The sequence below is a fragment of the Budorcas taxicolor genome, chromosome 22 (genome assembly GCF_023091745.1).
Source record: "Budorcas taxicolor isolate Tak-1 chromosome 22, Takin1.1, whole genome shotgun sequence".
Classification (NCBI taxonomy): domain Eukaryota; kingdom Metazoa; phylum Chordata; class Mammalia; order Artiodactyla; family Bovidae; genus Budorcas; species Budorcas taxicolor.
Genome location: NC_068931.1, coordinates 41,410,423 through 41,433,915, shown reverse-complemented (window position 1 = coordinate 41,433,915; position 23,493 = coordinate 41,410,423). Strand labels below are relative to the sequence as shown.

General features: G+C 40.5%; 1 protein-coding gene across 3 annotated transcripts in view; it reads right to left on the bottom strand.

The window, feature by feature from the left end:
- Window positions 1-23,493, bottom strand: part of PTPRM (protein tyrosine phosphatase receptor type M) — a 657,833-nt gene that overhangs the window by 231,544 nt on the left and 402,796 nt on the right. For all 3 annotated transcript variants that reach the window (XM_052660546.1, XM_052660547.1, XM_052660548.1), the window contains exons 12-13: window positions 6,949-7,222; window positions 5,901-5,937 (exon numbers count right to left, since the gene is read on the bottom strand). In XM_052660546.1, coding sequence (XP_052516506.1) covers window positions 5,901-5,937; window positions 6,949-7,222 — 311 coding nt within the window. The remainder of the gene's footprint in view (window positions 1-5,900; window positions 5,938-6,948; window positions 7,223-23,493) is intronic.

Here is a 23,493-nt window from a genome sequence, read left to right as displayed (position 1 = left end):
ACTTGTGACAAAGTTGGTACTAATTCCAAGTTTATACACAGAACACTTGCTTGGTCATAGCTACTGGTGTTCAACCAACATTCCTGTGAGGTTTTCCATTAACTACAGGAAAATCTGACCCACTCTACTTCTAAGAAAAATTATATTGTATCCATAAAAACTGAACATCTGTCTGATACTGAAAGTGGTAAACGAGAATGAACAAAAAGATTTTTGAGAAGACCTATGTCAGGCACCCATGCATTCAAACCTCACAAAGGAAGGTAAGCTGAAACCTGTGGCTCAAAACTCAAACGGAAAAGTCCAGGATTTTCTATCTGATTATGTTCTGCTTTGTAAAATGTTCCTTTGTGACTATTATTCTTAGTTACAAGGCTTGATTTTATTACAAACTACTATATAATAGGGGTAAGCCAGCCCACTGCTTGCCTTTGCAAATAAAGTTTTACTGGCACAAGACCATGTTCCTTGTTCACCCATGATGATGGCTGCTCAGGCACATCAGAGGCAGGGCTGAGGGGCTGAAATGGAGATGCTGTGGGTTGGTCGGGAAGCCTGAGATATTTACTGGCTACTCTTTACAGGAAAACTGGCTGTACTATGTCTCAAATACGAAAAGAATGCACTATAGGAGAGAACACTGCTACATCCCGATGCCTTAAAGATGGCATCTGGTCTGCTAAACTTAGGGTCTCCTTTAGGGACAACGGTACACACAGCACAGTAAACACCACACTGCTGTGTCACTTACTGGTGGTGGGTTCTTCTGGAATTTGATGAATCAGCAGTCACCAAACTACGCTCTATATAACTCTAGGGTTCCTTAAGAAGTGAGTTTGGGTCAAATAAATTTAGAAACTTTGGGGTTTAACAAAGCTATAAACAGGTTTCTTTTTCTTAGGAACATCTTGGGACCCTTAATACACTCAAGACGTACATTATGAAGACTGTTTCAGACTGAGACAAGGAAATATTTTCTCTGTAAAACGCAGAGCGGCAAATGTGTATCATATTTACGTTTCTATTTCTAAATCCATAGCCAAATGATAGCAGATTAGCATATATGAGCAGCCTTGCTATATAATTTGTTTTCTCGCGTGTTGAATATGAGTAATTAAAAGGAATCTTAATTAGCTTTACATCTCGACATTCTTTTCAGTTCTTTTTTCAGTGTACTTTCATTCTGTAGCATTGTGGCCTAGAAAGGATGGTATTTCTTTGAACAAAACAGTGAACAGAAAAACAGTCTAGAGGAAATTCTCAAAGAGCTTAGTGATTAAAAAAAGAAACATTCACATTTCTGAATATAGTTAGAAATTGTATCAGGACAATAGAAATCCTTCAAAGTTTCCTGAAGGTCTCCCAGCAAAGCACATTGCCATACAAATGTAAGTTAAAGACTACACTTAGAAACAGTGAAGCATTTGTGCACAGAAAATTCACCTTTAAAATACGACATTAAAATAATGGTTTTGTTTTCTTTTTCTTTAGGGTTTATATCTGACTACAATAATACTTTTGGAAAGAATTCAGCATGTGTTTTCATGCGGTTTTTGTCTCGATTTCTAGCTATAGTGCTGTTATTCAAATCACAGCAAGGACAGGAAGACAAATGACACCCTCCCCCAAATACCAAAAACAAACAAAAACCTCCAAATTTTTATTAACTCAAAATCTTCAAAATTTAAAAAGTGATACATTTATACTTGGATATACATCTATACTTAGCAGCCTTATAGATTACACTCTGCCTGATACAATAGGCCCTCAAATATTTTTCATCCTCTTAAATTTGCTGAGGCTTGTTTTGAGTCCTTGAACATGCTCAATCTTAGAGCATGTTCCATGTGCACTTGAAAAGAATGCGCTCTGGTTTTTCTGGATGTACTGTCCTGAAAACATCAATTAAGCCTAACTGTCCTGCTGTATCATTTGGGATCTCTATTGCCTTATCAATTCTCTGTCTGGAAGATTTGTCCATTGATTTGAACGGGGTGTGAAGTCTCCTACTATTGCTTTATTCCCATCCATTTCTCCCTTTATGTCTGCCAGTATGTTTCAGGTATTTAGGTGCTTCTATATTAGGTGCATATGAGTTGACAACTATAATATCCTCTCCCTGTATTGATGCTTTAATCATTACACATATCCTTCTTTATCTTTCTCTATAGACTTTGTTTTAAAGTCTATTTTGTCTGATATGAGCATTGCGACCTCCCCACTCTCTTGGCATTTCTGTTTGCACGACGTATCTTTTTCTGTCTCCTCACTTACAATCTATGGGTGTCCTCAAATATGTTTTAAAAATAAAAAGTATAACAAGTTTCCAAATGTATCTATTGTCAAGGAGAAACATAGCTGGCATCATGTCATGGAAAACTTATTTTATGGGAGATTAAGGCAAAGTATACAGTTTAAGCTAATTATTGTATCAGTTGGAATGACTATACCTCATTTAAGACAAAAATTCTAACTGACTAACAAAACAGATTTTTACTTTTAAGTGTATCCTCTCAGTTTAGAATTGATTATCAGCAAAGTCTTCCAAAATTAGCAGAAAGGAGTTTCCACCCTACTAGTTACTATAAGGCAGCCATAAGGGGTGTACACTGATTCCTAAGACACAGGCGGATCAAGCGGTCTTAAAAAGAATTCAACTATAAACGTGTGAATGTGATTAAAAATCAAAAATAAAAACTAAGAAAATGTCTATGTATTCTACCATAAAGATTAAAAAGAATTCTATGAATTGGGAGTGTAATCTCCAAACATCAAGTATTAATATAGTGTCATCATACAATGTCTTCTTAATGTAAGAGACAGAATATTCTGGAAAGAGTTTGCCTACAGCTAACAATCAAAATAAAGCTATATATACTTATGAGGAAATTAGATATATACATTAAAAGAGGATATATAAAAATGCAGATGATTCTTCAACATATAAAGACATGTAATAACACATCTTAGGTATTTTCCTGTGCCCAGTTTTTACGAGGCTTTATATTTGAGATGACTAGTGCCAAAACATACCCTTGAAATATGATTAAAATAATCACTACATTAAATTTCAAATTAGCATGAAATACATCTTTAAGAGACATATCTGTGTTTGAAATTACAAATTAGTTCCTTGTGGAAAAAAATCTACTTCCATACTTGCTCTATAAAGATACATGTCAACAGTTGTTTCATGAGAATGTTGAAATCTTTGTAAATTCAAAATGCTGCTTAGGATAGTGGTTTAGTGTCTGAAAATTCAGTTAAGCCACTATACTGTCAGCAATATGTGGCAGGAACAGTCAAGATGTCTGAACTCTTTTAAATTTCAAACATCTTTATGATATGGTGTCAGTAACATAATCAGACCTGCCTGTTTCTCTGTTTTGACTGGTCAAGATGGAATGGCTTCCTTCATTGCAAAATCAATTTTAGTATCAATCAGAAAAAATTATCTGAATATAAAGGTGATGAAACATTAGATGGTGCAGTAAAGGAAGGTTGCTGAATCTGTAAATGTAGAAATTAATGAAATAAAATAGTATCAAACATTGTAGTTTCACCCACAAGGAGTGTATTTCCCAAGGTTCCCTCCTTGGTGATGATTTTATGAACAGGAATAACAATGGGATGCAATGAATATTAAAATCTATTTCTCTCTTTCTCCCCAAAGTTTATTTGATACAATAGAGTTTATTGCTGTGTAAATGTTTGCAAATTGACTCAGAAAATCTGAGCGGGGAAATATTTAGTCAATCAGGTCATCTGATTGCTTAATCATCCTTTGGTGAATTGAAAAACAAATTACAATATTGATTAAATCTAGTTGATGATGGAAGAAAACCATCCAAATCACCATCTAATTCAATCTATTGTGAAAACAGCAAACATCAGATTTCCATGTTTACTAGTGTGTTATTTATATAATTACCTAACTATGCAAATGAACAAGATAGCAGATATTTTGTTGTTTTGAGTCAACTGGGCACTGACTCAGTTTTAGTAAAAATGAGGACAGATACTCGTACACTGCAAAAGCACGAGTGGCCAGAGGTCTGCTGGGTGAAAGCCAGGAGATACAGGGAAACACTGGGGTGGGAGTCCAAACACTTGGGATCACGCCTTGACCCACAGATTATTAGACGGGTGTCACTGGCAGGTCAATTCGTCTCCCCAAATATGCTTTTTTTTCATCTCCGAAAAATAGCAATTAGTGTCTCTGTTTTCACAGTAATTTAGAAGAAATAAATGAGAACATGCATATGAAAGCAATTTTAACTTTCAGCTGTGACATGAAAGGCAAGGCATTATAAATTAGGCATTCTGGAACTGGATTTTCAGAATTCAATAAAGCAATCTGAGCATGGGTCATGATCTGGAGGCCTAAGATGGTCAACACCTCACTCAAAGGCCTTATCATACTGAAATAATTAATAGTTAAAAGTGAATTACAATTTAGAAAACACATCAATGTCTCTAGCTCCATTAAAAAAATTAATTTAGCCCTACAAATAAAGGCTCTTAATCAAGTACAATATGATTTAAAGAATTGAGTATTTTAAAATCAATATAAGGAGACTCTTAGAAATAGAGCTATGAGCCCATGAGGACAAACAAAATATAAATGAGCTAAGCACATCCCACAAGGCCGGACACATAACAGGAAACCAAGGATATCTCTCAAGTCAACAGGATAAAGAGGTCATGTATCTTCAGGAACTGAGAATTTTGAAAATGCTGATGGGCACCTGTAATCTATTTAAACTCTGTTGCCGGAACGTCAAACAACAAAAACAACAAGATATTTTCACCCAACAGAAGTCATCAAGGGGGTCCCTGTGATCTGACGAAACCTGGGGCTTTCTGCCGTCCTTTCTAAATTCAGCCTCACAGCCCTTGCTCCTTGTCCTCATGTCTCGTCTAATGATTTGAAAGAGTGTCTTTAACTACAAGTGTTAATGTATGCTGCCTTGTTCTCATGCAGCTTTGGACATTTCTAAAGGCATCTATACACTCCCATGGGATGGTTAAAAGCACACTGCAAGGTTGACAAGATGAGGTCACAGCATGTATACACACACACACACGCATGCACACACACCCCCCCCTGCAGTCTCTTCTTTAGGTGGTGCAGAGCTTAGGCTGATTCACCCTAATCTACATCTCTTCCTGGATCACAGTTTTTCAGGATTATAACCAGGCCTGGGAAACAGAAGGGCCACAGTAACATCTCCTGGTCCCTGGGTTGAGAGAGACATACATCCCCAGTGAAAAGAGCCCAAGCAGACTCTGTTTTACAGATTATAACTAGATAATTGCTTTAAAGGGCTTCCTTGGTGGCTCAACATTAAAGACTCTGCCTGCCAATGCAGGAAACTTTGGTTTGATCCTTTGGTTGGAAAGGTATCCTGGAGAAGGGAATGGCAGCCCACTCTAGTATTCTTGCCTGGAGAATCCCATGGACAGAGGAGCCTGGCAGGCTACAGCCCATGGTGTTGCAAAAGAGTCGGACACAACTTAGCCCCTAAACAACAAATTGCTTTAAAACAGCAGGAGGTAATTTACTGTCCTGCATCTGAAGTTCACTAAACACAGTATTACTAGGTAGGGTACTGTGGTTTAAAACATGGATAGGAGATTATATAAAAAGTAATTCTATGTTAATAGAATTTTAAAAAAGATAACCACTGAAAACTGCTTTGAAACACAGCAATATGACTTCTTATTTGAAAAAAAATCTACATGAAACACAGTTCACTGCCATACAATCCTAGTACATACATGGGAACACACACATGTCCAACACACTTCTTTCAGTGACGTGAACATTTCAAGAAGTTTTGAATACCGCCTAAAATTGGAGAGGACAGAAACCAGAACAACCCACAGTTTCAACCTACCTTTTGTGGCCACTCGGACACAGTCTATTTTGGTTTCCTGTGTTAAATAAAGAGGGGAGAAAAATCACTATTCATGTTTTCTGTGAAACCAATAAAATCTCTGCAGTTCTCCTTAAATACAGATATGGGGAGGTCTCATTGTTCCAAGTGTGGCATGAATCACACGTGATTACTCCCTGGACTGTGCTCTGATACACTTTCTGGCTCCAGGGATGGTGGTGGTGGTGCTTGTGGGCACCTGTCAGCAGGCGGTGGGTAGGAGCTATGCAGAGAACTGCCTCCGCCTGGTGGGGGCCCCCAGCTCCCTTCTCCAGACCCCTCACTGATTCCCTGTGCAAACACTCGTGGGGAAAACCTGTCTCCCTGATTCTCACTGGCCAAAGATAGTCGTGGTGCCGAGACCCATGCTGTGAAGGAAAAACCACTGTTGAGTCTTAAAAAGTCACCCTTTTCTCTAAGGAGACTTTCTTGTCTCATGAAAGCTCTGGGTCAGTCTAAACAGGAAAGGGAAGAAAAATTCAAAAACAACTTGATAGTTTGTATTTTGTTTTCATCTTATCTTTCTAAAGCTGTTTTCTCTTAGGAAAGAAAAAAAAAAAGATAACTAATTTAGTCCCAGCTATAGGAAGCATAAACTCTTGTGGCACCAAAGAAATGGGACAGAATATGCTGAAAAGACAGATGCTGTGAATCTCACAAAATTGTAAATGAGCTGAATGTACGTGCTGGAGCTGTGCTGTTTTCCTGTAAAATAGTAAGCTAAGCAGAATTACTAGCCAACTTTTGGTAACAAGTAAAAACTGAAAATAAAAACCATCCCATTGACAATATATTCTTCCTACTGAAACCACATACAAATATATTTGTTTCTTCCCAGGAATTTCTCCAGGTGAAAATAATTTTTAAAAAGAGAGAATAAAACACATTTATTCCAAGTAAAAACACACAAAAGCATGACTTCCCTTCTTACGACTACAATATGTGATTTGACTGTGTTTGCATTAATAATCCTGAACAGCCTAAGTAAACAGCTATTTATAAAACTTACCCCGTTGGCTCTACTAGCTGCTTGGAAGTAAATTCTGTAGCTTTTATGGGGAAGGAGAGGGGTGTTCCAGTACCCGTTGTAAGTCTTATTATCACCAATAGTAAAGGGCTGAGCCGCTTGGAGGCTGTTGGCTGGGAATTCTGCAGCGAAGTAGTACTGGGAATTCAGTATGGAGGCGTTCTGGAAGTGGATGGGCACCGGGTAGCATTTTAAGATTTCTGTGGTCTTTTTCGTTCTTCGAGGACGCTCTTCCTCAACCACTATTTGATAGACACTAGAAAAAAAGAGAGTATTCTCAGTGACGGTTTAGGAAAACACAGCTGAACCCCTTCTGTTCAACTGCACGGACCCATAGGACACCCCAGATAAACAACAAACTGGACAGTCAGTAATAAGGGCTTAGTGCCTCGTGGACATGGACTCCACACTTGCTCCATGAAAGAGACAGAAAGTGCTTAGAGTTCTTCCACAGAGCTCTCTAACCCCGAATAAGACAATTTCTGAAAGGAGAGAAAATTCACCATAGTTAAAACATTTTTATATAGCAATTTCTGCTGTTGATGTGAGCAGAACACCAAGACAAGGTTCCTCTTATATGGTATTGAAGATGAATTTGTAGAAAACGAACTCGGTTTAACCAATCAATGAAACTATATTAGGTGTAAGTTCATTGAAAAAGGCAACATAATATTTTCTTCAGTGACATCTGTATGAACACCTGCGAATTTTTATCAGGTCAGAAGATAAAAGGTGTCATGATTCAGGCTAACCAAGGTGTAACTTCCATATATATATATATATATATATATATAAAATCTATTTTTAATTGGAGGATAATTGCTTTAGAATATTGTTTTGGTTTCTGCCATACATCAACATGAATCAGCCATAGGTATACATATGTCCCCTCCATCTTGAACCTCCCTCCCATCTCCCACCCAACCCTACCCCTCTAGGTTATCACAGAGCACCAGATTTGAGCTTCCTGTGCCATACAGCAAATTTCCACTGGCTGTCTATTTCATACATGGTAATGTACATGTTTCCATGCTACTCTCTCAATTCGTCCCACCCTCTCATTCCTCCACTATGTCCACAAGTCTGCTCTCTCTGCCTGCATCTCCACTGCTGCCCTGCAGATAGGTTCATCAGTACCATCTTTCTATATTCCACATATATTAAACTAACTGAAGAAGACACACGCACTCCAATGTTCACTGCAGCACTATTGACAATAGTTAGGACACGGAAGCAACCTAGATGTCCATCAACAGATGAATGGATAAAGAAGTTGTGGTACATATACACAGGGGAATATTATTCAGCTATAAAAAGGAACCCATATTTTCTTATATTCCTTTGCATTCACCATATTCAGTCAGTGGAAAGACAGGATGTTTGGAATGCAGAAAAAAAGGCATTTGCATTTCAAAAGTTAACAACTTGGAGTCAAAAGAAGTTTCTAAGAGGAAATCATGAACAGGGCATTTGAATTACATATAAAGATAAGATGAGGCCGAGTATTCTCAGAAGACGCTGTGAGTTCAGATGTCCCCTGGGAGGACTGGGTCTCCTGGTTCCTGCCCACCTTTCTCTCAGCACCCCCTTTCAATGTTTGTGAAATTTGAATTAGCCTTAGGAGAATGGGAGAGACCTTGAAGGGATGGATTTCTTTACTGAGAGGCATACATTTACTAGAATGATGAACTTGTGTGCAGTTAAGTTGGAGAAAACAAATGATTCTAATACAGAGAAACCTTGGCAGCAGTTTTGAAAAACTGAATCCAGATTAGATTGCAAGTTCTTCTGACAAGGAGATGTATCTTTTTCTTACTTTATCAGAAAAGCACCGCAACTCCCCAAGCACAAGTCTAATTCTGGGGACACTCATTTAAGCTGGGGAAACAGAACAGGAGGGAGGTGCTTTCCACCTCCACCAGCTGGAGTCAGCAAGGGGAGGTCTCTCTCTATGCTCCTGTCCCTGTGAACTTGGGATTTGCACCTGGTGAATCTCCTGTTTCTAGAAGTATAACCACTTAGCACATTCTATAACGGCTATGCAGCCGTTCAGTTTGCAATTCTGTTTCAATAAAAATTGATGGTTGTAGAACATGAGACTGATTGCTCACTAGGCAGGGGGTCCAGCAGGATTACAGTGTAATGATAAAGGGCTTTCTGAGCAGGGAGGTAAACTCAGAAAAGAAAATAGGACTCTTTCTAACCTCAAGATTTTTACCGTTCCTGCAGGATGTTCCACCAAACCCTGCGGTGTTCTCACCTGCAGGATGGATGCAACATGGAAGGAAGACATTAGGGAGGACCTTCCTATAGGGGTCAGGGACAAGAAACCCAGACAGAGGTGAACGGGGACTCTGACTTCACACCCCCTTCTCTTTGACCTCTTACATCTACAGTCAGATGTGGCAATTATAATGCATCTGCCAAGATCCTGGACACTTCTCCACCAAGTATGGGATTGGCTAACCTTGATGATGGCATGCAACCAACAGAATGTAACAGAAGGACAATGTACAACTCTCAAGGCTTCAGTCAGAGAAGTGAAAACATCACTGAGAAACTGTGACTCTTCTGCAGGGCCTGATGTTGGGGTGGCCGACACTGGCATGTGCACCATTTAAGCTCTACTCCTAATTCTGCTAAAACTTGGCTTCTAAATTAATGTCTTTGGATCTTATTTTTTCCAATGAAATGAGAGAATCAGATGGATCGCCAAGGTATATTTCATATTTTTTTATTCAGCATACAAGGACTATTCTTGCAAGATGGACAAATCAAAAAATAATTCATTGCTTTGCAAAGAGATTCTCCATTAAATAACTTTTAACATTGGCTTTCTTCTATTAGAAATATTTTCCAATTTATTTGATATATGACATGATATTCCAAATTCCACTTTAAAAACAACTTCTTGGAAGTCTAGTATACTATAATAGATAATGTAGATATAGGAAGATTTATGCAAAGAAAAAAATTGTAGAAATTATTTCATACAGGAAATACTAGCCCAGGAGCCTTGCATATGTAGGTTTTATTTTCTGGTTTTACTGAGGAGAAAACTGAGGTTCAGAGGTGAAGTACCCATTCTCTTTGGGGCACAGAGTTAAGTAATAGCTGACGTGGTCTCCTGACCATCAGATGAGACAGTCACTGCTGTATCTTGTGAGACTTAGAATGAAGTGGGCATGAAGTATATATTTTTGAAAACATAACATAATCCAGAAGTAATTTCTACTTTATGTACCTTATATGTAATATATAGGGAGGAAATACACTGATAATTGCTAATAATATGCTTTGCTTTGCTAAAATCTAATACTAAACCTATTTTGGATTCATTTCCTGAATATACAAGGCCTGAGAGAGGAGGAAATTACCAAGGAGAAGTTCTGTGACAAGATAATGCTGGTTAGATTGCAAGTCTATGCTATACGACCCACAAATAAACAAGAACTGGAGAGAATCAAAAGTTGCATCTCTGTTTCTTCTCCCCCCTCTTCCATCACCTCCACTTCTCACTTTTTATCCATTTCCACCTCCCACCTTTGCTAGTTTTCCCCAGTGCTACTCTTTTATTAATTCAACAAATATATTTTGAGCCCCTAGTATGTGCCAGGCTGCTTTAACTTCAACAATATATATGACACTCCCTAAGGCTTCCCAGGTGGCTAAGCAGTAAAGAATCCACCTGCCAATACAGGAGACACGGGTTTGATCCATGGGTTGGGAATATCCTCTGGAGACGGGAATGGCAATCCACCCCAGTTTTCTGGCCTGGAGAATCCCATAGACAGAGGAGCCTGGTGGGCTACATTCCGTGAAGTCTCAAAGAGTCAGACATGACTTAGTGACTAAACAACAACAACAAGAGAAAGACAGTTTTGTTTTGGAATTGAAATGCCATCTAAGTGAATATGAATGAAAAAAATTAATTTTTCCAATGAGCAAGTTTATGAGGATCATATGAAAATTCAAGGACTAAATGATTATTTAATGGGCTTGATTTTAGCCAGTCGGCATGTTAGGCCATACACTCTACTCCAGATATATTACTTCTTAAATAGCCACCATCTACTCATCTTCAGATATATTAAAGGAAGAAATAAGTAGACCAGAGCAATTTCAAACCCAGAATGTCTTTTCATCCTTGCTCCACAAGACAAATTAGATTTGCAAGCATCCAGACCTCAAATCTATTTGCTCTTTAATAATTTAAGCACTGAAAGGTCAGGCAGCTCTTTTCTATCCCCCTCTATCAAAGTCCAGGCACTAATGAAAAATGGCCAAGTCCCTTCTCTTGCCCAGTGGCCACACGCTGCTGGCCCCCGGTTGGAAATTAACACGGTATTGACAGCCAGGTCAACAGTACCTCGACAGAACTCGATGACTGATGTGTTTTTCTTTTGTACATATAACATCATCCCCACTGATGATTTTCATAAGAACTTTCCCATCACAAGTGTTAGCTAAAAAGCAGCTTTGAAAATCTCACTGTTTGAATGGTTCTCCTAAAAGGATGACTGGAAAAAAAAAGGGAAATTCTCAAGGATGGTAAACCAAATAGAAGTTTCTAGCTTAGTGAGCTGAATTAAAATTCTATTATCTTTTTAATGTATTAATCATATTCCTTTTGTTTATCAGTCACACCATTGCTAACCTTCTTCCACCACTATTCTGGAATTTAAAGTAACACAAAACTTTTCTGCAGCATTTGCAATATGAAAGCACAATCCATTGTGAGGATTAATCTGCCAAAAATGTGACATCATTATATCCAAACTTTCTTATGGAATGAGATTTAAAGTTTAACTGATGCGAGGCTTTCCTACAACAAAACTCTAAGCCTCTTAGAAGGAGAATAAGAAATCTGCATTTATACAGAATAGCCCTTGAAGTATAACCTAGGAAAGAACATCTGAACATCTTTCATGGACTTTGTTAAACATAAAAGTTCAAATGCGATGAAATGGTTTTGGTATTTTCTAACTTTGAAGAGGTTGAAGATAAGCCTGCTGCAGATTTGAGACTGGCTTTAAAATGTGTGTCCTAATTCTTTTCAAGATTAAGCCTTTAGTTGTAAGTCCATTCTTCTTACCTACTTATTCTGTTCCTTATCAGCATAAAATATTGACGGGTTAGCCAACTAGACGGACTTGCATGGTGGCTCAGATGGTAAAGAATCCACCTGCACTGGAGGAGACCTGGGTTCGATCCCTGGGTTGGGAAGATCCCCTGGAGAAGGGAAAGGCTACCCACTCCAGTATTTCTCGCCTGTAGAATTCCATGGACAGAGGAGCCTGGTGAGCTACAGTCCATGGTGTCACAAAGAGTCGGACATGACTGAGTGACTAACACTTTCACTATCCAATTAGATAGCAGAATGTTGGTAAAGAGGAGAGATGAGGGGAGAAAAGTCCTGATCTATTTCACTGTTGCTTCTGCTAATCCTTTAAAGTTGGCGTTTCTCATCATGTCAAAGGCTTAGAATAGTGTTCATTTTGTAACACTTAATCGTAACTTTAACTTGATTTGCAATTTTTGGTAAAAGCCATCTATTTTCTCTTTTCAAAAAAGAATAGAGGGGGAGGAGAAGAGAGAGAAGGGGTGATGTTTGGAGACAATAACATAGAAATTTACAATACCATGTGTAAAATAGGTAGCCAATGGTAATTTGCTGTATGACTCAGGGAACTCAAACAGGGGCTCTGTGACAGGCTGAAGGGTGGGATGGGGAGGGAGATGGGAGATAGGTCCAGAAGGGAAGGGACATGGGTATACCTATGGCTGATTCTTACTGATGTATGACAGAAAACTGCAAAATTCTGTAAAGCAATTACCCTTCAATTAAAAATTTAAAAAAGAATAGAATTTAATCTCAATAGCTTCTTGAAGATTAACTCTTTGCGGGGGTGAGGGAAAATGAAAATATAAATTATACGCAAAATGGGTAAGAGAAATGTGTAATTCAGGTTTATTTATGCAATAACACAGACTGGATTTCCTTCCTGTTCTTTTTCCAGTCATTTCCTTTCCCCAAATCTGTCAGCATTTACTGAAATGACACCCTGAAGATCAGAACGACCTGGCTCAACTGAACATTTTAAAAAATATTGCCACCAGTTGAAAATCAGGGGGGGGGGGTAGTTCAGTAAGGTCAATGTGTTTATCATCATGCCTAGGGTCCATGTAGCATGGGAGCTGAGGGCAGCTGAACGAGCATGTCCTGCTTACTGACTCACAGATGAGGTCTGGTCACAGTTTTCCATGGACAGTGCACCCTGGGTAACACACGGTGCAGCATGAACTGGTCCATGGGGTCGAGTATTCTGTGTTGGCCTCTTTCATTTCTCTTTGTCCTGCTCTGTTCTAGATAAGACTGGCCATCTACTGCTGCGGCACACTTGCAGGGTACCACAAATAAAACTGATGTTCTTGCAGCCATAATTCATCATCAGGAGCTTGCCTGGCATCCCTAAGTTACTTCTGTACTGAATGTGTGTGCACGTGTGTGTGTGTGTGCATGTGGTCCCACATCATACTGTTCTGCTAGTTAGTGATAAATCTGATATCATAAAATATTAATTATAGCTGAAAGGTTGGGCAAGAAATATGAACTCATTTACTGCTCCATATTGTGAACAAAGGGAAGGGAGGGAAAAATCCTACAGTTATGGAGGTTTGGGGTAATAAAAGGACAACTGGAACATTAGACTTGGGCTGAGAAGCTGTGTAAAAGGCCATGTGTTATTAATCTTCACAACAGGCATCAAACTGCGACTAAATTAGTCCAAGATGGAACATCTTTAAGAGTGACTTCTCCCCCTTTTGACAAGTGAAGATGCTTTCCTTTGCACATTTCATTTCACTTATGTGTATCATAATGTAATCATCACAACTGCATAACAAACACATGACTGTAAAAATTATAACCCAAAGTCCCCTACTATTTTTAAAAGCTGTTTTTCCTAACTTGCTCTAGGGTTTTAAATAAAACTAGAAAAATTGAATACTATCAGAGCCACACTAAATATCTTCCTTGTTGTATGTTTATATTATATTTAATTCAGAATCTTTCAGTCTCTACAAGTATTCACAGCAATAGTGCAGCCAAGTGAGATGTGCACGCACGTGTTTTCGGTTGTGTCCAACTCTTTGCAGCCCCATGGACTGCAGCCCTCTGGGCTCCTCTGCCCACGGGATTCTCCAGGCAAGAATCCTGCAGTGCATTGCCAGGTCCTCCTCCAGGAATCAAACTCACATCTCCTGCACTGGCAGGTGGATTCTTAAATGCCATCGTCTAGACGGGGCAAGAGCACAGTGAACTGAGCCCCACACCAAGGGACTCAGTCCAGTCCTATCACCAAATCACGCCCTGACCACTAGGGTCCTTTCAGCTCTGGTATTTCATAGCTCCTGGTACTAGGTCAGGCAAGCTGTGACATCGATGAGTGAGAAGAAAACTATTTTATCCATATTTCTTTCCTTTCTGTGATATTTATCACATGCAAGCCCTGTAAGAGGCCCAAGGGAGGAAGAAAAAGAAGAACAAAGACCAGACTGTCTCCATCTTGACAAGCACAGCCTTGGGGTGTTAGAAGCAGGTTTCTCAAACTGAGAACTGGGACGAGACGCTGATATGGGTTTGTACCAAGTGGAGGAAGAAGCAGGAAGCAGCCTCTGTCTACATCAAAGTCTCTTGTGGCATCAGCTGCTCCAGGAATGCCTGGTCTGGACCTGGTGCCCAAACGCTCCTGCTGCTAGTGACACCCAAAGACTGTTCTGTGCTGCCTATGGCCACCAACTTTTCCCCTAAATTAAAGCCAAAGCAACAACAATAAACAAAAGAGAGAACGTCTTTGTGGTCCCAGTGCAAAGGACCCAAGACCCCTGGGGACCCTTCATCAGTAGGACTGAAGACTGAGGGTAATGGGTAGGACTGTGGCTCCGATACAGGCCTGTCCCAAGAATCCCCGGGTTTCCCCAAGAGGAACCCTGGGAGTGGCTGGGTTTTCCTCAGTTTCCATGGTGCCCAGATCCTACTAGAAGGACACTGAATTGCCTAAAGAGCAGGGCTGGGTGTTGACTCCCATCCCCTGTGATGTCCAAGGGGAGGAACAAGAAGCAGGTCCTTCTGCTCCTCGAGGTCTCTGCTCCCCCGCCCCAGCTCTCCCCAGGGCCCCCACACTGGCAAACCTTGAACTACCTTTCCTACCTCCTGCAATTGTGCCGCAGGTAACAACAGCCATCATGTCTCAGTTCTACTATTTCATTTGATATCCACTGTAATTACGAAGATCAAGCCAAAATATTACAGATATGTTGGTTGTTTGGGGGGTGATGGCAGCAGAAGCTGGCAGCGGGGTGCCCTTGCTGCCCCCCCAGGCCACAGGTGGCTCCCTGCCTGGTCCTGTCCCTTAACACGAGGCCTGTGCACCTGGCCTTCAAGCCCTGGGGCACCAGGCTGGGGTTTCGATCTCATACACAGAATCCTTCAGAGGGGGTTACGTTCAAGAAAAAGAAAATCTGAGACAGGGGAAGGACAGGGTGGCAATATATTTTCATGTACAAGAGCAAGTTTGAAATGGACTTGGAGGGAAAGTGAAATTAAGTTCCATTGTATAAAAGCTTAGCTACACCTACTCTATTATTTTTATCTTCCCCTGCCATTTTTCAGGTTGCGTTTTAAGGGTTCTGGAAGTATAAACTTAGTTTCCAAAATGAATTTTCAAAGAGATGACTGACACTGTCATCCTAAAAGCAACTTTAATAAAAGTGATCTTTGTTTCCTCGCAGTAAGGAGATCCAGAGTATTATTTTTTAATACGATAAAAGTCACCCCAAATCAGGTGGCAGAAGGTGGTGGTAAAAAGAAACTTAGCACAGTTGCTGTGAACACACTCGGTAGGTAGCAATTTAGCTATAAGAAGTCACCAAAAACTGAGCCTGTATAGTAATATAAAACTGAAATTTTACTGTTAAGTGACATTTTGGTCTTTGTGACTATGTGTTCCAATGAAAAAAGGAAAAATTTTAGGGTGGAAGTCAGGTACTTGGAGCTGTTTTCCTTAACCAATTTTAGCCATGGATAGAACCTTTACAAAAGGTCCCAGAACTGTGACAAAAGAACCTTTAACCCCAAAGGTTTAAGGTGCTCTTTACAGGTTACAATTCTTCAATAAAAGAGAGGGAACAATTTAAAAAACCATTAATAAGCATTTCAGAAGAACTGGTATTTTCTTTCTTTATTCTCTGGGGACTATTCAGATGCTAAAAGGAAAAAAACAACATACAGATCAACAAAAAAGACTGATGAATTTGATCAAAACAATCCAAAACACTAAAGCAACTCTGTTCAACCCAAGTCCTTTAAGTATCAAAATGTATTTCAGTGGTAAACACTGAACAGATTCTGATGGAGCTAGACTTGACCAAAAGTTTTACAAAGTCTTAGTTTAAAGATCATAACAAAGAAATAATGAAAACAACAACCCCAAACCTCTGCTTCTAACTTTTAAGAATTAAGATTCTTAATATTGATAAGCCCCCAAGATTGCAAGGATTATAATCTAAAGACAAAGGTGTGATATGTTTTCTTAACCCTGGAAGAGACAACAAAGAAAACACACTAATTTTCAGAAAAGCCCTTGTTGGCAAAGGGAGACGCAACCGCCTTGGTTCCAAAGAGGTCCTGCTGGGATGATGTTCGCGGTGCGGACAGCTCCTGGGAGGCGCCTTGCAGGCCACGTAGTGTTGTACAGGCAGAGCATGGCTGTCAACCCCCCGCCCCACCCCAGACCTCAGTTCCTTATTTGAGCATGGAGCGCGGGCATCTGAGCAGGAAGTCTGCTCTGACAATTAGAATCATTTCATAAAGGACCAAGCATGGGTCTGACACATTATAGCTGCTCCATCTAAGTCACAATAATGCTCCATTTTTTTATTATCATAATTATTATTCCTGTCAGATCATCACTGAGGCTCAGGAGTATTTTACTGGGACTTAGAAGCTTTCCTGCAACCAGACATAAGACAAGGGGCTACTCTGTTGTCTATAATACATGACCGTCTTCACAGACCAGAATAGCATCAACAGTTATAGGAAGGGCTTTCCTACAATGGGCAGAGGACGTCTGTGTTAGATGCTGTCCTGAGAGCCCTGCTTCCCGTCATTCACCTCCCAGCTGCCCTTGGAGGTGGACGTTCTCACTCACATCTACTTCAGGAGGAGAATGAGACAGAAAAGTTGTGCCACTTGCCCGAGATCATGGGGCAGATAAGCACCAGGATCTAAACCCAGGGTCACCAAACTCCATGCTGGAGTTGGCTGCGTATTTGATGATTCTGAACATTTCTACACCTCCCTTCCCAGGAAAGGGCCCTTGTTTTTTAACTACTCCAACCAACAATTCTTTCTCATCACCATGGGGTTTTGATGGAACAACAAGTTTTCTAAAACTTTGATAATTTTACAGAATGATCACACACATTTCTTTCAGTGACCATCAGCTTAATGTCAAAGTATGGGTTTCCTTTAGAATACAGATCCTTCTTAAGTGATAATGGTGTATACTGGTATAAAAGTTAAAGGCAGTAATGATGAGAAATTTTAGGCATACTACCAAAAGCAAGAAAAAAAGCGAATAAAAACTGAACAACAATCCGGTCAATATTTCTGCTAAGCAAAGTCTGACATTACAGTTTTATACTTTCTCAACACTTCAGCTTACAAAGAACTTTCACCATATTAACCTTCACGACAATGTCATGAGATGGATGGGTCATGTGTGGACTCCAATTTCAGAACTAAAGAAAGACTCAGAGTTCATAGATGCCCAGATCACACAATAGTAAACAGTGCAGCCCAGAGGCAAACTGAAGACTGCGGGTCCATGTGAGTGTTCTTTAAAAAAAGAAAAATAGCCAGTAATAAATTACTTTTTAAAGTTTTCATTACATTTTTAGTTGACTTTGATGAGAATTCTTTGTTTTCAGAGAATTCTTTGTAATAATTCTCTATGGTCTCCAGATTTTGGGAATATAGATTTCCACTGTAGAGTATTAAAATTCAACATCTGTACACACTCTAGAGTGATCACCAGAACAAGTCCAGTGACCATCCATCACCACGCAGCTGACCCTCTTCATCCATTTCGCCTACCTCCCAACCCTCTTTCTCACCTATGGGGGGATGGAAAGAAAAGGAGAAAGGGAGGGGTGTCAGTGACCCCCACAAGGTGGGAAGCAGGAGAAGTTTCAAAGGCTTCAGCATAGGCATGTGAGATTTTAGTGACCTTCTGATGAAATGTATTATTTTTAACAATGATTCCTTTGAAGTAGTCCTTCTGAATATAATCTTATTAATAACAATACGATTGATCCAAGGGTAAAAGCAGGATTTTTTTTTATGTTTCTGTACTGTATGGAAGAGTGTAGTATTTAACTTTTATTTAGTGATTAGAATATAAATATAAAATCCTGGAGGTTTGAGACCTTCAGCTTCTCATCTATCAAGGCGTCAGTGATAATGACTTCTGCTCACAAGGAAAAGATGAGGTTCAATTCAATAAACATCTATTGCACACTTAATTAGGTTTGAGGTACTGAAGGATATTCAGAAACCAAATTATGAAAATCATTTTGCGACCTTTTTGGATTTCCTATTACATTTACATACATTTTACATAATGATTAGCCCAGGAAAAGGCTCACTTCCAACATTAAATTCATAAATCTAATTAATACTCTTGAGTGCCGGTCAAACTTCATTTACTGCGTATGCAGTTTTAATTGTATTTTCTGGGATGGCCACTGTCTACACCTCTTTACTTTCCCTGATCCTAGGCCGTTCTATGGGCTGCTCCTCTCTTCAGTGAACCTACAGTGGTCTTCCAGTACTGACTGGTCAATTTCTGCAACTCCTTTGAGTTTCAGCTTAAACAGCACATCCTGATCTCCTTGTTGGGTTTCCTTCTCTGTCACATGCCCTCAGTAACTCTTCATACAGCTTGCTCACCATCCTAGCACTGTGTCTTGAACATAAAGATGCTTCATAGATGTTTGGTAAACAAATGAATGAATAATTGGCAATGTTGGTGCTCAAATTTCTTTCAACACTTGGCACTGTTACAAAGGGCAAGATTTTCACCAGACTAATAACCTCAGAGAGCTCTTCTCACTCAGCAGGACATATACCAATACTGGACAGGAAATGCTATAAGGAAACACAGAGAAATGAAAGGTTGGGACACAGAGAAGAACTCCAAAGGGATATGATGATATGGAAAAAATGAACAATGCTCCCTAATCATTCTATATCTATCAGATTGAAGAATGAAGTGTTACTTAAATGAAGATGCTGAAAAGCCAAGTACAGGTAACCTTCACAAGCATAATGTAATAACAGACTTAATAAAATAGTTTTTGGCGAGATAGAAGGCACATCAGCATGTTTCGGTGCTTCGCTGTTCTCATCATAAACAATTACACTGTGCATATTTAGAAGTGCTGGTTGAGCACATGTTCTCTGCCGAAGACAATGACAAAACCTGTTCTTATTATATGGCTATGCCCTGCACCCATAGGACCAAAAGGTGCTGACACCTGCGGAGAGTGGTCAGGTCCTCTATAAGCGGACCCTGGCCTCCCAAAGCCTGAAGCCCTCAGCAGCTCCCTGGACTGGCTTTTACTGTCTGCCTGGAGATTGACTTTATCAGCCTCTTCGAACCTGTAGTCTTTTCTCATGTATTTATGAGATTGTGCGTGCTTAGTTGTTTCAGTCGTGTCCGGCTCTTTGCAATCCTATGGACTGCAGTCCTTCAGGCTCCTCTGTCCATGGGATTTCCCAGGCAAGAATACTGGAGTGGGGTGTCTGGGGATCTTCCCCACCCAGGGATCGAACCCAGGTCTCCCTCTCTCTCTGTGTCCCATTTTTTCACTTCTCTGCGTTTCCTTACAGTGTTTCCTGTCTAGTATCGGTATAAGTCCTGCTCAGTGAGAAGTGGTAAGAGCTCTCTGAGGTTATTAGTCTAGTGAAAATCTTGCCTTTTGTAACAGTGCCAAAGTGTTGTAAGAAATTTGAGCACCAACATTAGCCAATTATTCATTTATTTGTTTACCAAATATCTACGAAGCATCTTTATGTTCAAGACACAGTACGAGGATGGTGAGACAGTAGGTGGATTTTTTACCATCTGAGCCACTGGAGAAGCCCAACAATACTTGAGTGGGTAGCCTATCCCTTCTCCAGGGGACCTTTCCAATCCAGGAATCAAACTGGGGTCTCCTGCATTGCAGGCAGATTCTTTACCAACTGAGCTATCTCGGAAGCCCTTACGTGACTGTAACACTTGAAAAAATGAAAGCAAGGCATCTGTAGTGAGATCAATTAGTCTTCGTCAAAATGTTCAAGATCCTGTCTCCCAAAGGTTCTCAGTCTTAGCTGGGAACATGTCTGGAAACCCATCCCTTCAACTCTGCGGAATCAATAATCGTGATTAGGAAGATCAGTGGTACCGAGAGCTCACGGCCGATCAGTGCTGAGATTCGTCAATCAGGTGGTAAGTTGTTCAAGTCAAGGCCTTTGCAACCTCTGGGTCTCTGGGTTTACAACAGACAGGTTTTAAATGTAAGATTTACTTGTGGTCCAGATAGATGAGGGGAAAGAAACAGCAAGTAACTTTCTCTATCGTCAGTGGACAGTGACTTCAACTTGTACGTCTGCCTCCCTCCCCCGATGGGGGGCTTCTGGGGTCCTGGTTAGTGTGGGAAGGGGGTGCAAAGTGTTACTGACCTCACCTCCAGGGATGTGGTCACATATAATGTATGACCTCCACTATAAACAATGCTCAAGGGCCTTCATGTAATCTGTAGCTCTAACCTCAGACATTTATCTTTGCAGAGACAAGCACGGGTTCCTCTGGGCATAGGAATGAAAAAAAAAAAAGATGAGAAATAGTGTGATCAAAAACTTGAGTCTTCCCTGCCCCCAGTCAAGAGTTAGCCACACGCATCCGCTCAGCGTCCTGGAGCATTCATTCCTTCTGTGCTCTGGCTTTCAGTAAGCAAGACACTGCGCCTCATCCATTCACAGGCATTGAAACATATCCCAACATGTATAATATTCAATAATCGTCCCCAAAGTGCCAAGCATAGGCTCAGGGCAAAGGCATCAGGGTGATACAGCAAAGGGAATGTAGAGAGAAGCAAAAACAGAATGCTCCAGAAGGTTCTTCTGAGTAAGAGGGACTAATCATGCTGCCTGTTTGCTGTTTACAGAAGTTGAGGTCTAAAAATTATTTGCAAATGATAAGTAATTTCCAATAAATTATCAGAGTCACGGCTGAGCTAGTTTTTATTCACTTCAATAATACTTTCAACTGTTAATATCACCAATCAGCCTGATTAGGCGATACATTCTCTCTATGTTTCTTCTGAAAAACTAAATGTTTTTGGTTCCCCGAAGTCCTGTTCCTAAGGAGAATTAGCGTTTGGCATTTACAAGAGCCTTGCTCGAAGGGTTAGCGGTATCCGACTGGGTGGATGAAAGGAACCCGGGCAGGGCTGGGGGTCCCAGGTGCACCTCCTCTGTCACATCTGCCCTTCACCCTGCCCAGCTAACCTGCCCTCCAGGCTCCGGCTGATCATTCCTACACTTTTTCCTTATGTCAAGCCCTGGATGGCTGCTCACAGCCTAGCAGTTGCACCTTTGTCCCCTGGTGTGGGGCATGCGGTCACCTGATCCAGGCCCATCTCCCTTCCTCTCCTCCCATCCAGTCACGCCAAACCTCTGTAAGTATAACACACTTCTCATCCCCAGATCAGGCCAGCCCAGTGAATCACAAATACCTTTCTTTTAAGAGAGTGAAAGGACAAGCAGATTGTTTGAGGGTACACAGAACATCAGATTGCATTGAGCCAAACAAGTTAATTGTCTCATTGACTCTTTGTCGGTTTGGCATATAGTGAACTTGACTTTTAGAGTCATTCTATGGGCTTCTCAGGTGTCTCAATGGTTAAGAGTCTGCCTGTCAATGCAGGAGACGTGGGTTCAATCCCTGGGTCAGGAAGGTCCCTGGAGAAGGAAATGGCAACACACTCCAGTATTCTTGACTGGAGAATCGCATGGACAGAGGAGTCTGGCAGGCTACAGTCCACAGGGTCACAAAGAGTCGGACATGACTTAGAGACTGAATAACAGGAAGGGAATGAGCTGGACACGGCTGAGCATCTAAACAACAAAACAGAAGATAGGATTCCTTCTGTTTTACGGTTAAGCTTATTCAGTAGAGCTGATAAAGACTGTAATTAGCTAATGACTCAGGGTTCAACAGGGAAACCCCTAACCTTTTTAAAGAGTTTTTGTACATTTGGGGGACAGTTCATTACCTATTTATAGCATCAATTCTTCAAAACTCAAAAAGGTAGAAATAAATAGGTAGCCAGAGGCAATCAAACTGTCAAATGCAGTAGAGAGATCAGAATTCATAGGAATTCTACTTAGAATTTATTGATAGAGACAGTTACGGAATTCTTATTTTTCATGTCAAATCAGATTTTTGTGGTAACAGTTTTGAAGAGAATAAGACAAACAAAGGAAAACTTAGAAGTCTATGGCTAGCCTTCTGAAAAGAAACAACGTGAGCCACTTATGCTATAGTCTGAAGAGTACCAGCGCAAAACACACTTACATAGCATTGTGTGCGAAGCTCTGTTTGAAGAGTTTTTAAAAATATTACCTCATTTAATCTTTACAAGAAGCCTAGAATGTTGAAACGCTCAAAGGCTTCTTTCGTGAAGGGGAAGAGAGCAAGGCGTCTAAGAAGGTGGTGACAACAGAGCGATAGGGTCTTTACTGGGACTTAGAAATGGGAGACAATCACAAAGATTGCTGCTGCTTTAAAAAAAATGTTAAGAAAGATCTGGTCCATACTTCCTAACATCAAACTTCTAAACCATAGTCAATCGTATGCCAACAACTGCAACTCCTAAGATAGGCAACTTCTTAGAACCAAGTGTGTGATTATCTCACACATTCTGTTAGTAATAACGGCCTCTTTCTTTCCTCTTACTGACAAGGTTAGTTGCACTGTCCCATCCGAGTTGGCAGGTGTCACAGACTCACTGGTGCTCTCACAGAGTCTCTTTAGCAAAAACTGCTGTGTTATACCCAGCTGGAGACGTGCGTGCAGGCCCACAAGGAGAATAAAGCTCATTTCCCATATAGCACCAAGATCAAATGGAACACGTTTGAGAAATGGAACACATTTTCTTTAAATAAATACAATTGCTCTGCTGCTGCTGCTGCTGCTAAGTTGCTTCGGGCGTGTCCAACTCTGTGCGACCCCATAGACGGCAGCCCACCAGGCTCCGCCTCCCTAGGATTCTCCAGGCAAGAACCCTGGAGTGGGCTGCCATTTCCTTCTCCAATGCATGAAGGTGAAAAGTGAAAGTGAAGTCGCTCAGTCGTGTCCGACTCTTAGCAACCCCGTGCTCTACTGCCTCTTTATTCTCGATGGAATGAAAATTTGC